Consider the following 16008-nt stretch of genomic DNA (forward strand, 5'->3'; position numbering starts at 1 on the left):
TACAAGTTTATTTGATACTGTTCATGTCAAATGAGAACTACAGTATTTATCATTGGGTAAAATCGGATTTCCTTATTATGTGATATGGTAAATATAATAGTCCAGTTAATCACCGCAGTATAGAATGACTGTGATGGCTTTTATAGTACCGGTATTGTAAAAGAGACTGGAAAACAAAATGGATTGTTAAAAAAAAGATGAACCGTCTTCCTATAGTTCTACACACTAAGGTTAAAAGAATTGAGTACCTGTATGGAAATGTATTTCGTGAGAGATCATCAGAACTATTTTCAATTTGGCGTCAACGTTATAGGCTTACGGTAAAACGGGTTTGAACCCACTATAAGTGTTTATACTCTGTCATGATTTATCACTGAGTGTACTGACATTACACACCTGCTAATCTATATGCTTTACTCTGACCTCAACACGTTTGCGCCTCTTTCTCGGCCAAACGTATTTGCATACCGTGCTGAGATCACGGACCAACAGTGGAGAGTTATATGTCATGTGAAGTACCGGCGATACACATGTTCAAGGTGCAGTGGTCGCTGAAAGATCTGGTGTCTTTCAGACGACGAATTATGAAATAGCTAGAGCCCTGGGCTTAAAGATTCAAAGGTAGGATACTTTAATCATACGTATACAAGCTCATAGTTACTGAATCGGCGTCAGCCCTCTAATTAGCTACATCACATCCAGCTCTAGCCGTCAGTTGGTCATCTGTCGACTACTGGAATCGGGTTGATTTTCACAGGTGCTCGCTGCCCTGAGATACCAACATGAAGACGTCAACCGGGATGGAGTCTTGTTCTTCCCCCAGGGTAGTCGCCAAGGGAAATAACGACACCAAAATTCCGTCGATCATGCAGCATCTTCCACTTAAAGTGACCGAGGTGTCCAAAGAAACCATCAAGAACTTTGCCCACACCAAGAGAGTGGGGAATTATTTGCTGGGTCGAACTCTGGGAGAAGGGTCGTTCGCCAAAGTCAAGGAAGGACTTCACGTTCTTACTGGAGAAAAGGTATGCATACAGTTAGATCAAAGTACTCCCCGAACTAATAATCTTTTAAATAATTCTGTTATTGCAGCAGAGTATTCTGTTATTGCAGAAGATTATTCTGTTATTGCAGAAGAGTATTCCGCCTGTGCAGCATAGTATTCTGGTGCTGCAGTAGAATATTCTGTTAAATGTGGAACACGTATTATATTAATTCAGCATAAAGGAAATGACAGACCAACAGGATATTATGTTAAATATGATTTATGTTCAAATAAGAGAATAGATTCTAGCATCACTTAGACAGTAGACTTTGTTTAAAATAGCAGAGTATTCTTTTTACTGTATTGTGGCTTTTCTTATTAATGCTTTCACTTCGGTACATACAAAAGTGTTTGCCATGTGTAGCTCTGTACTACAAAAGTTTTCAGCGTGTGAAAATATGTGTGAACAAAACCCTCATGTTTAAGTACCGTGTTTTGCGCGATGTCTATATGTGTACGAAAATACTCAAATTATAATTTAAGCCGCTTAATAAGAATATAGTCTAGAGTATAACTTGAGAGACAAATAGTCAAAGGATCTGTTATGTATCAAACCGTCTGATAATCTCCGACAGGCTTTAACCACCTTACAAACACTCCTGTTTACGTCGCCATATTTGTTCTAAAGATTTGCCGCTTTGCTTCGGACAAAAGTTCGCACGAGCTTTCGCTATATCGCGCTGTTCTTTGTTAGACAATGTTTCAATGAGTTTTGTATATAAACTGTCAATTCCCGTTAAACCTATCCCAGTATTCTGTCATTGACAATTTGATATGATCGGCAGTGCGGAATAATATCTGTGTGGGATTTATCGAGTTAATGCTTGTGCTATTTGGCTTTGTTTGTGTTTGCGCATACATGTTATACAGTCTAAACTTGTTTGTAATTGTATTTAAATCGTGTTCCATATTTAGACGCCCAGAAATACGATACTGTGTAAAGTTCTAAGGCCGTTTTATACACACCCATGCCTTCGGCCAGCAGTTCGGTGATTTGACCTTCATTTTGGGATTCTAATACCTTATGAGAACTAGAGGACCAAGGGCAAACAAGGGCCCACTGACCGAGATTGCATTGTGTCCTTTTATTACCTTATGTATGGAGTATTACCGAGTGTATCAACTAAATGCTCAGGAATCTTTCAAGAAAACCATATATAACGAAGCACGTCGCCCTGACATAGCGCTCCAATAAATGAGCTTTTAATATGTGTGTCAGAGAACAATTTGTTGTGTTTATGGCCTGTTGTGGATAACAACGGAACTAGCCGCTGTAAATCTGCCTCCTTTGTCCCAGTTTTAATTTGAAATATTATATCGCCAGAAGAAAGTCCATTGTCCAGAGTATATAGTGTATGCACAGCGCGTGATGCTGGCATAGTGTACAGACTGGGCCTTCTGTGCTATTTTGTGAACGGATTTACTATGATAACCCTTCATTAATGTTGCATGACGCTGGCTAATGACGCTGTTATCAGAAAGGCTCGATTGGTATAGGAACCATACCAATGCTAATGTGAGCTTTAGTCCGCCGACTTGATGTTTAGAAACAACGGCCTTAGTTAGTTATAACGTTTATGGAACTTAAAAATTTTGAGACAATCTTTGTCTTAAGACAATTAAAACAAATAATATAACTATAGTTATGTCTGAAGAATGGTAGAATCGGGCCTAAACGCCCACAGTCATGTTTTTTCTGACTATAACAATATAAGGTTGGTAACTATATAAATCAACGTTGAATCTTGAATTCTGACGAGGTCATGGGATATATACATGCGTGTGTATGGCGAAAAGGCAGAACAGAGTTCAGGTGCCATCAACGGAAAACAGCCTAACCACTTATCGTGTTATAGAAAATAAATCATTACTTAAACCTAATAATTAGTGCTTTAAGTGTTCCCCATACCTCAGCGCGTTTTAGTTTGCCCTGAACGCCGATATCTCTTTTATGCAGCATCACATAAATAGAAAGTTGTGAAATGATGTGAAAATCACTTCAAAACTGGATGTGAAATACTAGTACTTCATCCATGAACGTCTAGTGTTTTTTCTTTTAAACCTTCAGCAAGATAAGAATATGCTCAGTTTATATATTATAAATTGTAGATGTGGATACGAAGAAAGCAGGCAATTTTATAACAATCACACAATCGGTGAATCGGTTGCTCTATCAAGCCGATGTGTGAAAGTTTGTGATCAGTGAAATCTGCTGGAGGGAAGTTGCAAATAACAAAACATCTGAAAAGACTTGTGTCCACTAATTTGCATACTTGATTATATAGCCAATAAAAAGACGCAATACTGAAAATGATTTTCAAATTAATTATTCTTAATTTTCGTAGCAAAAGTCTGATATGAGATTAATGACTATATGTTTATTTACCATACTGTTTTCAAGATATTTGCGTATCACTACTATCCTCTACTTCAGTCTCTTTAGGCATAACAGCTTTTCGGATTGGCTTGCTGTCCATGTTGGTTGCATTGCGTGAAGCACGTAGGCCTAAATATATCCCCGAATGTTTTGAATGATTTTGTGAATGTTTTTTGTGAATGTTTGCAAAGCTACGTAATAAATGTTCAATAGCATTACCTATAAAATTCAATAATTATCACAGAAAACTGTGAAAGTATATTGGCAAATCTTTACCGCCAACAATCCTACAGAATTTACACCCACAATCCCACCTACCCATGTATGACGATCCCCACTGCACATGCAACCAGATAGTCTAAAAATAGTCATTATATACATACAGGCAAATTGCTTGCGGAGAAAGCACATATACATTAGTGTAGATGGTATAAATTTTTGTAGATCAATGAAAGAATGAAAGATTCATCAAATCTGATCTTATAAATAACTTTGTTAAACAGCAAGGTTGTGTGCAAATTTCGCCCTAGTTCAACCTGTAACTTGTAACTTCAAACTAGAATGGGTAAACTAAGTGTAGTTTGAAGTTAGAAGTTACAAAAGTCATCATTGCTTACGCCTCCACAAACGGAAACTATGCAGTGTCATACATCCGTGCCGACGCAGATTTTGCCGCTTAAGGAGGTTGCTTGATGATTTAGCCGTCTACTCAACATTTGTCGCGCTAAACACCTCCCACGTTGTCACTCATGAACGGTTGTTCACAACTAATTCCATGCATTATGAAAGACTTTTGTATTTGTTTTGTCGGCAGTTGACGGCAATATCATCCATCTCATGCCAATAGCCAGCGTATAGCTGGTACGGTTTTATGGCCACAAATGTTTGCTCAGATTTCACATTTACGACATAGTTATCAGGGGTTATATAGCTACAGCAAACGCGGATTGATCTACACTGCCCTTATGATCTGGAAGTCACTGATTTGACAGAAACACCAAGATGTAGTTTGCCCATGATTCCTGCCAGTGTCAGTTTTAGACAAAATTTAGGCATATACATGTGCAGGCCTGTACAGAAGAACCTGTAGTCCTGATTTTAACATACAATGGTGTACATATACATGTGGATTTATTTCCGTATTTGTTTGACTGGTGTTTTATGCCGCACTTCGGAATAATTTACTTATATATATACGACGGCAGCCAGCGTGGATGGAACCAGCTTCCGGGAGAAACCCACGACTATCAATTTTTGTCATAATTCTCAGAAAACGAAATCATAATTGCGACATAGTTCTCACGCAAACATGCCCATAATGTGTACATGTCATCATTGTTACACTAGACACTGCCACTTTTTCAGTCTCCAGAGGTTGTTTTAATTTTTAAATATTCAACGACCTGCATGAAGAGCTCAAAAACAACAACACTAAAGTAATCAAACCAAAATGGTGATCATGCCAGGCAAGACATTTACCAAGTATTATCCGATCTTCGAGAACGTTCTGTAGATTTTGTAACCACTGATTGTTGATCCGGTAATCCAGTACGCCACTCTAGGATACAAAGTGATCGGTTCGGCCGTTTTGATTCATGATTTTTAGTGCATTTGTATGATTCTTCTCTGGTACAGGTTGCCATTAAGGTTGTGGACAAAAAACGGGCCAAAGAGGACAGCTATGTCCGTAAAAACATGCGACGGGAAGGTAAACTGCTGCAGATGGTGCACCATCCGAACATCATCCGTTTGTACGAGATCATGGAGACCGAAAATAGCTACTACCTGGTTACTGAGCTGTGCAGAGGCGGAGACTTCATGGAGTATATTTGTCAAAAGAAACGCCTGAACGAGAAAGAGGTGAAGAAATACATCCGCCAGATCATATCCGCTGTGGACTACTTACATCGCTTGGGAATTCTTCATAGGTAACAATCTGGAGAGAAGCGAAATAGAAGAAAAGTAACTCCGAACATTAAGTCATAGTGGACCTATATTTTGGTTGTGTATAAATGTATATAAGCTTATGTATTCTTTTCTGTACATATTTCGGTGATAATGGCACAAACATAGTAGCCGAAATATAGATCAATGTTCGGATTTACTTCCTCTCTATTTTATGCAAAACTGATAGGTGGGTCTTTTGTCGCACAAGTGACGCAAGACTATTTTTTCATAGCATCTGGAATTTTGCCGTAAATTAGTTATTTTGTAGGTTTCTGAGTGTGTAGATCAGTATAATATAGATATACATTTACACACATATGCCAGGTCACAGTCGGTGTTTCGTTGTAAATTTATGCTAGAATTACTCATATTCGAATAATAGACGTATTATAGAATGTTGACCCATTTTGATTTGCCTTGGAATTTTGACAAGACAGTTCTTTGTTTTAATGGTTAATTACTAGTTACTAGTTATGTCACTTAATGAATCGATCTAACTAAATTTATTCTTTATTTATATAGAGATCTGAAGGTCGAAAACCTGCTTTTGGATGAAAATGGAGACATTAAACTTATTGGTAAGTATAAAATGTTTCTTTTAATTTAATTTAATCATCAACAACAAAATACGTTGTTGTTTAGGAAGGAATACCATTCATGTGGAAATGAAACCCAGGCCTAAAACAGTTCCCTTTTCCTTTCAGATTTTGGTCTTAGCAATAGCATACGAGGCTCTACCATGAGAGAGGGACAAAGAATGCAAGAGTTTTGTGTCACCCAGTGTGGAAGCCCAGCGTACGCTGCGCCAGAATTGCTTGGGCATAAGCACTATGGGACAAAAGTGGATGCATGGAGCATGTAAGGGCCATTTTTTTGTATTATTCATTTTAGCCTACAAATAGGTTGTACATTTGATGTCTTTTGCATACGCACTACGCATTCCAATACTCGACCCTGGACTTCCTTTTGTCCTCAGAAACACACCGAACAAGTTTGAAGTGGGTATGATGAAGAGTAGTGGAGAAATAGAAGGACGGTCATACATACATATATACATATACGTACTTATGTACATATATAAATGCAGAAATTCCCTACTGCATAATGATATACGTTATCATATAGGGTCTCCTCCCACGCGGTAGGGGAGTTTCTAGTTCGAACTCTTTAATTGCTAAAATGGGTGAAAAAATTGTCCTACTGTCCCATGTGACTTATGAGAAATCATAAACAACTATTTTTGATGACGTATACTATAACACAGGGAAAATTCATTCAGTGTAAAGGAAAGGTGGGAAAAAAATTCAGGTGATGAAAGATTGTGAATATCAAAATAGGGGTCATTTGTGCTTCATTCGTCGTGAGATGTGAGTTGTCCAACAGTTTTTACGAGTCACATGATAAAAGTAGGACTCTTTGGTCTTAAAGTGATCATAAAGTCTGCCACTATATATACATAGAATAAATGATACACACGGCACAGTTATCACATAAAAATGTGTAAAAAAAATTCTATTAACTTTTGAAAGCCGAGAAGATAAAGTTCAGCATTGGGGATATGGCACTGACGGACAAAAGTCACTTCGAGTCGCTAACTAGGCGAATCACTAGCGCTGAAAGCGTCAAGTGATAACTGGCTGTTACGGCAAAAAAAAAAACCCTATTAGGTTATTTCTCTTAGTGGATAGACAGATATCGATACAATAAATTGGATTGTCAGTTTAAGTGTTAAACTGATGCATTTTGGACCACACATTTATGAGCAGGGAGCTGAAAACGGCTGCCCGTGACACAATGCACACATGTTGGGCAGGACACTACAGTAACTTGTGAGGGTGAGCTGGCAAGAAAATGGTCTCGGGAGCGTCAATGCTTGAAGAAAAGTATTGAGACTTTGCATTACTTTTTCTTAGCAATGCCAGATTTAGTACGAAAATGTCTTCCCAAAATGTGAATGAAAGAGCCTGTTATCAAGCAAAAGGCCCTGCTATGTTCGGTTATTTCCCCAAAGTCGGTACAACCAACTAGGCCAAATGCTTACACCTATGGAGGACGAAGATGAGTGTGACCTCTATAACACGACGCTTGTGTCCACGAATAGCCCTGACCGAGCGCCAAACTGGAAGAAACACAGGCCCTTTGAACACGGAACAGACCTGATACTCTTTGGTGGAGTATCGAGCGTTTTTGTTTGTATTTTCTCATTGTCACATTGTTTAATACCGATGGTACGGGAGAGGTCCTAGGTTTTGTGACGTCACTCTCAGCAGCTATACCATGGCAAAATGTCGTCACCAGATGAGTGGCCCTTTGAACGCGGAACACAGTTGATACTCTTTGGTTGGGTATCAGGCGTTTTTGTTTGTATTTTCTCAGGGTCACATTGTTTAATACCGTTTAGTACGGGAAAGCTCCTAGGTTTTGTGACGTCACTCTCGGTACCTGATTGTATACTCAACAATCTCTCGGCTATATCTCGGCTGCCATATAAGTCAGAAAGCCGGAGTGCCCCATTTCGTTAAAACGACGACAGCGAAATTGTATAACGTCGTAAAGAAGACATAAAATCATTGGCATATACTTCTCTGTCACCAATGAAACCGGTGGCGTTAGAATTCGTCTAAGACTATATAGTTTCAATAGACTGGTATAGATTCGGTTTGGAAAACACTGTTTTCAATGTACTCAAAGGCCCCTTGAATAGGATAGGGCCCATTATCTCATACACCATCGTTTTACACACACCTGTTTCGTAATTTAAATAATTACACGGGGGCGAGTTTAATTCCATGGAACTTGATCCGGGCACTGAACGGATCGTCTCTCAAATTACTAAGACAAATCTGAACTCACGCATCTACAGTATGCCCTATCAGGTTACCTAGTTAACTTTCTGAGTTAGGACACGACAGTCTCGCTTTGCTTATACACTGCTAATACACAACACATGCAGGACTAAGGGCAGATATAATTTCCAATGCTAAATCGTGACCAGCGAAACTACTGGCTCGTGTGAGGCTCGAATTCACGACTTAACGTGTCAACCCTTCGAAAATATACACAACTCATGGAACAGTAATATTCCGGATGAAGAATTCAAAGAATTTCAATCCCACTGAGACCATGTATTGTCGGTAAAACTGAAAGGTTTTGGGAACCCATGGTTTCTGGTACATAAATGCACCTGCGCGGTCTTCATCTGCCTGCAACTGGATGCCCAATAAAATTATCTGTACTATAGAGGCTAGTGGATCTAGGCTAGAGGCTAGTAGTTAAAACAACAGCATGTATCTTTAAGAAGCATTGAGTGTAGTATAGTTTTTATATTGCATTTTTTAAAATACACTGTATTACCCAAAAAATTTTTTGGACAATGTACCTTTCCTGGTTACAGATATACGTGCAAATCGCTGGTTTCCCAGTAGTTCGTTTTAACAACGGCGCGTGGAATTAGTAATGTATATTTAAAACGTTCACATAGGGATCTGTATGCCCTGAAATGAAATGAATACCGGGTAAGATAGAAGAACTAGTATGTCGTTGAGAATAAATAATAAAAATATAAGACTTACAGCTTAGGGAGTCAATCCAGGGCTGCGAGGACTGTGTAATAATTGGCAAATGGTCACACGTAACCGCTGAAATACGGCCGCTTGTCAATTTACCTCATGCCGTTAGGGTTTATATTTCAACTGTTTATGTAAATGCTCAAATATTAGCAAATTACCCAAGCCCACGATCCCACCCCAACCCCGACTCCCCCAGCACGATGACTTAAGCAGAATTTGTTTTAAAAAATTGCAGTAATGTTAATTTTAATTTATTTGACTTCACTGGAATAGAATTATCGAAAATGCCATTTTTTATCACATTTAACATATAATAACATTAGAAGCCCAGATTCTATCAATGTATCCAGTATTTTCCTGCACGTTTAAATGTGACCTACATAGCCTCTACACGCTTTGGAAACAATATATTTGAAGATCTGATAAAATTTCGTTAAATATATGTGGATATAATACAGTTTCAGATACTGGTGTAGAGTCCAGGCCTTCATATACATGGCCATCCGGGAACACTGAACGAAAATATATGCATTTTCTGCTAAACTCTGATTAAGTCATAGTACAAGGGGGCGTGTAAATTGTTACTGTTGATGCATTTGCATGAACAGTTAGAATAACACCTTGACTAAGGTATATTGACAACAAAGTATTGATTTGTATATTATGCCGTACTCAAATATATTTCGTTTATATTATGAACCTTCCACTTGAGCGCAGGACACAGTCTGTCGGCTCATTATCTTCATGAAGAATATGACGGCTTGGAATAAAATCATTTTCATACATGTATTTGATAAATTTTCAGAGGTGTGAATATGTACGCTATGCTGACTGGTAGCTTGCCTTTCACCGTGGAACCTTTCAACATAAAAACTCTCCACAATAAAATGCTGACCGGACAGATGAACCCTGTGCCAGACTACCTTACAAGAGGTACATATATATATATGGGCCTAAGCATACTAGATAACTTGCAATTGAAAGTCAGCAGCTTGCCACAAGTGAGCTGTTGAATGGGCAGGGGCAGACCACACGTGTGATGTTGGTGAGCCAGTGGCAGCCCACAAGTGTGCTAATGATGAGCGAAGGGCAGACCACAAGTGAGATGATGGTCAGCAGGTGGCAGGTGAGGTAGTGGAATACCTTTTAAACCGTTTAGCCTGTATTTTACAGTACCATGCGCATATTGTATCGTTTTCTGGTTTGTCCACACATATTTATTTGATTGGTGTTTTACGCCGTACTCAAGAATATTTCGCTTATACGACGGCGGCCAACATTATGGTGGGTGGAAACCGGGCACAGCCCGGGGGAAACCCACGACCATCCACAGGTTGCTGACAGACCTTCCCACGTTCGGCCGGAGAGGAAGAAAGCATGAGCTGGACTTGAATTCACAGCGACCGCATTGGTGAGAGACTTCTGGGTCATTACGCTGCGCTAGCGCGCTAACCAACTGAGCCACGGAGGCCCCCTTGTCCATACATGTTAATATAATGGGGGCATGCGCCTTTCACCGCATAATGGCGGCTCGGGCCCAAGCTGAATTGACCTGTCTACGAGCCACGACCGTGAGAATACATAAACGTTCAACCTTCGGGAATATGTATGAGGTGTAACTGGAACACCTAGCGGAAGTAAAATTCTTTTACTCAAGTGTTTAACATTCTATCGTGCACAGACTTTAATCTATGCCGTGTACATAGTTGAACAATACCACTGTTATTTAAATAGGCTCTGAACACTTTTCAGAATGCCGTGATCTGCTGAGGAAATTCCTCACTCCCGACCCGGAGAAAAGATTGTCACTGGGAGATGCGATGAAGCACCCGTGGGTTTCTGAAGGTAAGACAAAAATTCGTGATAATAAACGCTATCTTTGCATATAAATATATTTTAAAATGAATTCCTGGTGCTGTTTAAAAGAAAAAACTCTGATGCCATGTTGAGACTAAAATAATAATCAGAATTTTTTAACGTCTTCATCATTTTTTTACGAATTTATGTTAAGTGAGATATCACTGAAATATTAACCACGCATAACATGTAATATAAAAACATTCGCATTAATGTGCAAACGCCTGTTTTTATTTGAGGGCAGACGTCTTATCCCTAAACGCGTTACATATGCATGATGCTAGGACTATAGATTCATGCGTATTTGTTAAAGTTCGGGGTTTTCAGTAAATAATTCAAAACATTGGTGCTTTATAGAAAACATGTGACATGTCTACTGGAGAGGTAAAATAGCCGTTTTTATTTCAGCATGTATATGCCTATCGGTTGTGTACAGGCCTACTTGAAGGCTGCCGTGTTTGGACAGCTGGAACCAAGCCAATTCCATAATTTTCTGTATTTCTCTGCCTCTCTGTGGTTACTGTCATATATAGGCTACAAGAGAACAATATGCAAATTTCAGGGTACTTCGAAATCAGTCACATAAGAGGATTTCCTGGAATGTTGCCTTTTGATTGCACCATTGAACCATAGCCCTACATATTCTCTGCTCGCTACGATAATAAAAAAAATTATTTTCCATAAATGTCTAATTAGCTTTCTCAACACCAGGTAAAAACAGGCCCCTGGAACCCATTCCTTGTCCAAACAGAATCCGCTCGGAAGAAATCTGTGACGACATCCTGCATCACATGTCGGATTTCCATGGATATCGCATAAGTGACGTCATGAGGCACGTCACAAGCAACATGCCCGGACCTCAAACAGCAATGTACCACTTGTTTAAACACAGACTCGACAAGTACAAAGCCCTTCAAAGAGTTCGTGGCAAGGTACCAGCCAATGAGGTCAGAAATAAAGAAAACAGGATGTCACTTTTGTTAAAGGTATATATGTCGGCATGTATTCAATAAGTGAGATAGACTGATCTTTGAATACCATTCCATCTCCTTAGTCGCAAATTGGCAAACCTGAAAAAATCTTCGCTCCCTAAGTGATGACGGATTGCATTTTTGTCCATCTAACAGATTAATCCATTTCTGATTATGAACGAATTAATCCGTTGTCAAGAACGTGTTAATCCGTTAGATCAACGACAATGCATCCCATCATCCTTCGGGGAACGGATTTAACGGAAGATTTGCAAATAAGATAGAAACAGAATACATAGTTATTTCATATTTTCGTTCATTTTGTGGATAATCAGTTCAGTCTACTTTTTGTGAATGTTTTGTGCACTAGTACGATAGTGGCTCATTCGCTGTAGCATACTAGCATTTCAAATGAAACTGTTAGCATTCCTCTACAAGGGCAGACATTGTATAATCCTGAACAGGCTTTTCGTGTTTAACTATTCATGTATGATTAAAATGTCTGTTTTTGACGAATTTACATGCTTCACATATTTAGAGAACTTTTCTCTTGTAATCAAGATTGTCAATTTCCAATGAGAAGGTTAATCGGAATTTTATCAATATGTTTTTTTATCGAGTGCTTTGCACTGAGTTTAGTTTTTGCTTTGCGCAGAAACCAGCGAATGTTGTGGCTGGACAGGCACAGACGGCAATCGCAGGACCAGTAACTCCTGGAAGTCTACAAAAGGTTAGAAACAGACGTCCAGGCAGAATACATATGGTCAAGGAAGATACGTTAGAACCGAAAATAATAGAGCTGGTAAGTTATATTTACTCACAGGCTAGTGTCCCTCTGAAACCAGCCAACATCTAGTATATGACTGCGTCTGTTAAGAAGAAAAGTTAAGTTCCAATTGATGCTCTGAGCACTTACTTTAAATAAGCATATTGATGTTCACTGCGGTGGTATTGGAGTTTGAGCACCGGATACTTTGCTTTCCCACAATGAATGACCAACCATTTGTGATTACATCGAGCTTGCCAGTTTCATCGCGTTTTTTTGTTTTGTTTTTTTGTCGAAGTTTTAAGAACTGTAATTTTCGGACACACTTTCATATTCCTCATAGCTGGGAGGCCATTTTGAAGTGATTTTGAGTAATTCTAAACCAGTGACATCTAATAAATTGCAATGAACATCACTGCATTTTTATTCATTTACCTAATTCTGCTTAAGCCATGGTGCTAGGAGACGTGTAAATTGCTACTATTTAAGCATTTACTTGAACTGTTTTGAACATGAATACTGATTGTGGTAAACTGACAATTTACGTGTGGCCATTTGCCATCTATCTTACTGTTATCGCTGCTCTGGTTTTACTCTCTGTGCTGTACGTCTTTGATTATATTCATATGTTTCCCGTGCATTTTATGTCTCCTATACTGAAAAACTTTGCAATTGATTTTCAAAGTTTTGTGTAATACAGCTTTGCATTTTTATGGTAGAAAATCTCGACTGGAGTATCACTCGATGTGCAGGAGAGCCCGAGGAACATACCTCAGATGAGAACCGCAATAAAAGTGAGGAAACGAGAGTCAAAAATGGAGCAAGGAAAAACAAAGGAGCAGGAGAAGCACCTGGTAGAGAAGGACATCGTTCTCATTGATATGTCTCCTGGAGACCCTGTCAAAAATATCCATGAAGAGATCAAGAACAAAGACTCCAGTTCTAGCCATGGTAAATTTATTGATTGATTTATGTATTTTTGATGTTTAATACCGTATTTAAGATTTCGTATGCCAACGGTTAACTGTATGTGCGGAGGAAACCGGAATGCCTTTCTGTTATAAATTTTTGTTTTGGTAGAAGCTCTTAAAGCGACGCTATGCTATCCTAAATTCCATGCTGTTGTGCGTCGTTTTCAATGAAACCTATGCAATAAACATGTGTTTGCTGTAATGGCTTAACCCTCAGAAACCTCATACTCCAAAAAGTTTTAATGGACTGTCATTTCACATTCGTCCACGAAGCCTTGAACACTTTTACCAAACAATAACCTATTCAGCGGGATTCCAAGACGAAGTTTTCTTCAGCTTTTCGCAGTCTCTAATGTATATGACAAGCTGACAAGTAAACAATCCATCAGTGTCCGCATTTGAAAGAAGGTAATTTACACGTTTTTAATGTGTTCACAGAGCCTTCGCCACGAACGGTGAGTGATGAGAGCAAGCAGGTAACTACGCCTGTGTCTGGCATGAATAAGGCAAATCCACCTACTCCGCATGTCATCGGCACCAAGTACACAGGGACAATTTTATCGGAGCTTCTACCCAAACAGGCCCACTTACGCCAGCGTTTGTACAAGCATGTTACTCACCACCAAGCTCTCCGTGAATTCCGAAAAACAGTAGACCGCAACAACAACAACCTGAGCAGTGGAACGACAATGTATGCCAAGCAGCGGAAAGTATCTGTGATAAACACAGCGAGAAAGTTGGGGAAAACGGGACCGCCAGAGTCGTCTCAGTCTCCAATTACTCTAAAACCTGAAGACAAAGAGGTTTCTGTTGGACAATAAGCAAAATAAAGATAATTCGTTGTTACAAAGTCCATGCCAACAACATATCAGTACCCTTAAGTCTATTTCGCCAAGCAAGTCTTCAACTGTTCAATCACCGGCCCCTTTCTCGCCTCGGAGAAAGCATGGAATGGTGGATCTCCGATTGATCCATGGTGAAAAGCTCGTTAACACTCCGTATTCCCGAGTTCACATCAGCAAAAGTGCGGGGCTTCCAAGCGCCAGAGGCAGGTTGTCTAGAGACATTTACGACCCAAAGGAAATTCTTCTTGAAAAGTGTGGGGGTATCGTAACGAAAAGCAAAACAAAGCCGCCACCTAGTTCACCATCGAGAGAGACACAGCCTTGTGTTAAGCAAGCTACGTTAGAGATGGTATCACTTCGCCTATCTCTCCTCGTTCGTCAACCGATTCCAAGAACTCTAGAAGCGCAACGGATCACTCGGACAAATCCACGTCAACAAAAAGTTCCAATGTTACCTTGCCTTCCATAGCAATATCACCAACGATGATGAGGACAAACTAATGCTATGGAACTTCATTGCTTGTGAACTTTGCAGCTTGTGCCAAATTAATAATTTATATATTTATTTGACCTGATTTGATTGTTGTTTAGCGCCACGTATAAAGAATGTCTCACTCATAAAAAATATCTATGATGTATATAAACCTAATACAATCCTGCGTGATATTACTTGACGAATTGTAGGCCTATATGACTTAAAATGTGCATAGATAGTTTGTAATTGTTTTCTTCTTTGCAACAATTGCAAAACTATTCAATGCAGCTAAACAGCCATGTCATGCGTTATTATTTGCATGTCAATTTACAGCGACGTTTAAAAAGTACATTTATTCGGTTTATTTTATTTCTTCTGTTTTCACATTTCGATTCATTCAATGAAGAAATGAAGTGTTCAGTTTAAGGCTTTTCTAATAGGGCAAATCTTTATTACGACGGTCTATTTTTGGGTCTCATGGCATACAGACCTATCTTATAATCGTCGAATTTTCGTAAACTTCAGTCATAAACGAAGGGTTTTCATAACGGTCGAAGATTTGAGGTTGCTCAAGAGCAGTTAATTTCTTCCTTTTTCATTTTTGTTTTCCTGGAAGAAATCGCGGGAAAACAAGGTTGTTTTGGGCTTTAGGAATGTTTAAAAGATTACTTCGATTATAGTTATTTATTGAACATCTTATATGCAGGGGGTCTGTTTTACGAAGCAGCTGCAAATTGCGCCTAGCCGTAACTTCCTTAACAACAAAAAGTGAAGAGATACGTCAACACGGTAATTGCGCTTGCTGTGTAGTGTTACGACTGCTTTCTAAAGACAGGCCTCAGATCCATATAATACTGCACAAAGTTAGTACATGTATAATTCTTTGTTTTCATGTTGGACTTTATTCCCCGTTGCATGTCATGTATTTTATTTTTCGAATTTTGACACATGCTCCTGTAATGTCTAAGAATGCCTACATGTACTAACTTGTCCTGCACTATCTTGAGCTTTCGTTGTTTGTTTTGCGCTTAAGAAACTTTCGTTTTTTATCTGTGCCAGATAGCATTTCCATCGCCCTCGTAAGTTATGTCGCTGAGCAAAATGCCTCGCTTGACTGTCTTTTCATATAGGCTTTCAATTCAGTACAGCTCCATTTCATGTCGATTTGAAGCTTCTGTGCAATTT

The 16008-nt window shown here is 39.1% G+C and overlaps 1 protein-coding gene across 1 annotated transcript; it reads left to right on the top strand.

Moving 5' to 3' along the window:
- Nucleotides 1-791: 791 nt before the first annotated feature.
- Nucleotides 792-15152, top strand: LOC135461513 (hormonally up-regulated neu tumor-associated kinase homolog A-like). Its single transcript, XM_064738651.1, has 10 exons — nt 792-1025; nt 5058-5350; nt 5892-5947; nt 6074-6227; nt 9744-9871; nt 10691-10783; nt 11507-11781; nt 12422-12568; nt 13252-13483; nt 13942-15152. The coding sequence occupies exons 1-10, from the start codon at nt 801-803 to the stop codon at nt 14322-14324; spliced, it is 1986 nt and encodes a 661-aa protein (XP_064594721.1). The 5' UTR covers nt 792-800; the 3' UTR covers nt 14325-15152.
- The last annotated feature ends 856 nt before the right edge of the window (nt 15153-16008 follow it).

Source organism: Liolophura sinensis, chromosome 1, assembly GCF_032854445.1.
Source record: "Liolophura sinensis isolate JHLJ2023 chromosome 1, CUHK_Ljap_v2, whole genome shotgun sequence".
NCBI lineage: Eukaryota > Metazoa > Mollusca > Polyplacophora > Chitonida > Chitonidae > Liolophura > Liolophura sinensis.

Coding starts and splice junctions, on each gene's coding strand:
- LOC135461513 (XM_064738651.1), top strand. CDS start 801: ATGGAGTCTTGTTCTTCCCCCAGGGTAGTCGCCAAGGGAAATAACGAC. Junction 12,569..13,251: donor AACCGAAAATAATAGAGCTG/GTAAGTTATATT, acceptor TTTTTATGGTAG/AAAATCTCGACTGGAGTATC. Junction 13,484..13,941: donor AGACTCCAGTTCTAGCCATG/GTAAATTTATTG, acceptor ATGTGTTCACAG/AGCCTTCGCCACGAACGGTG.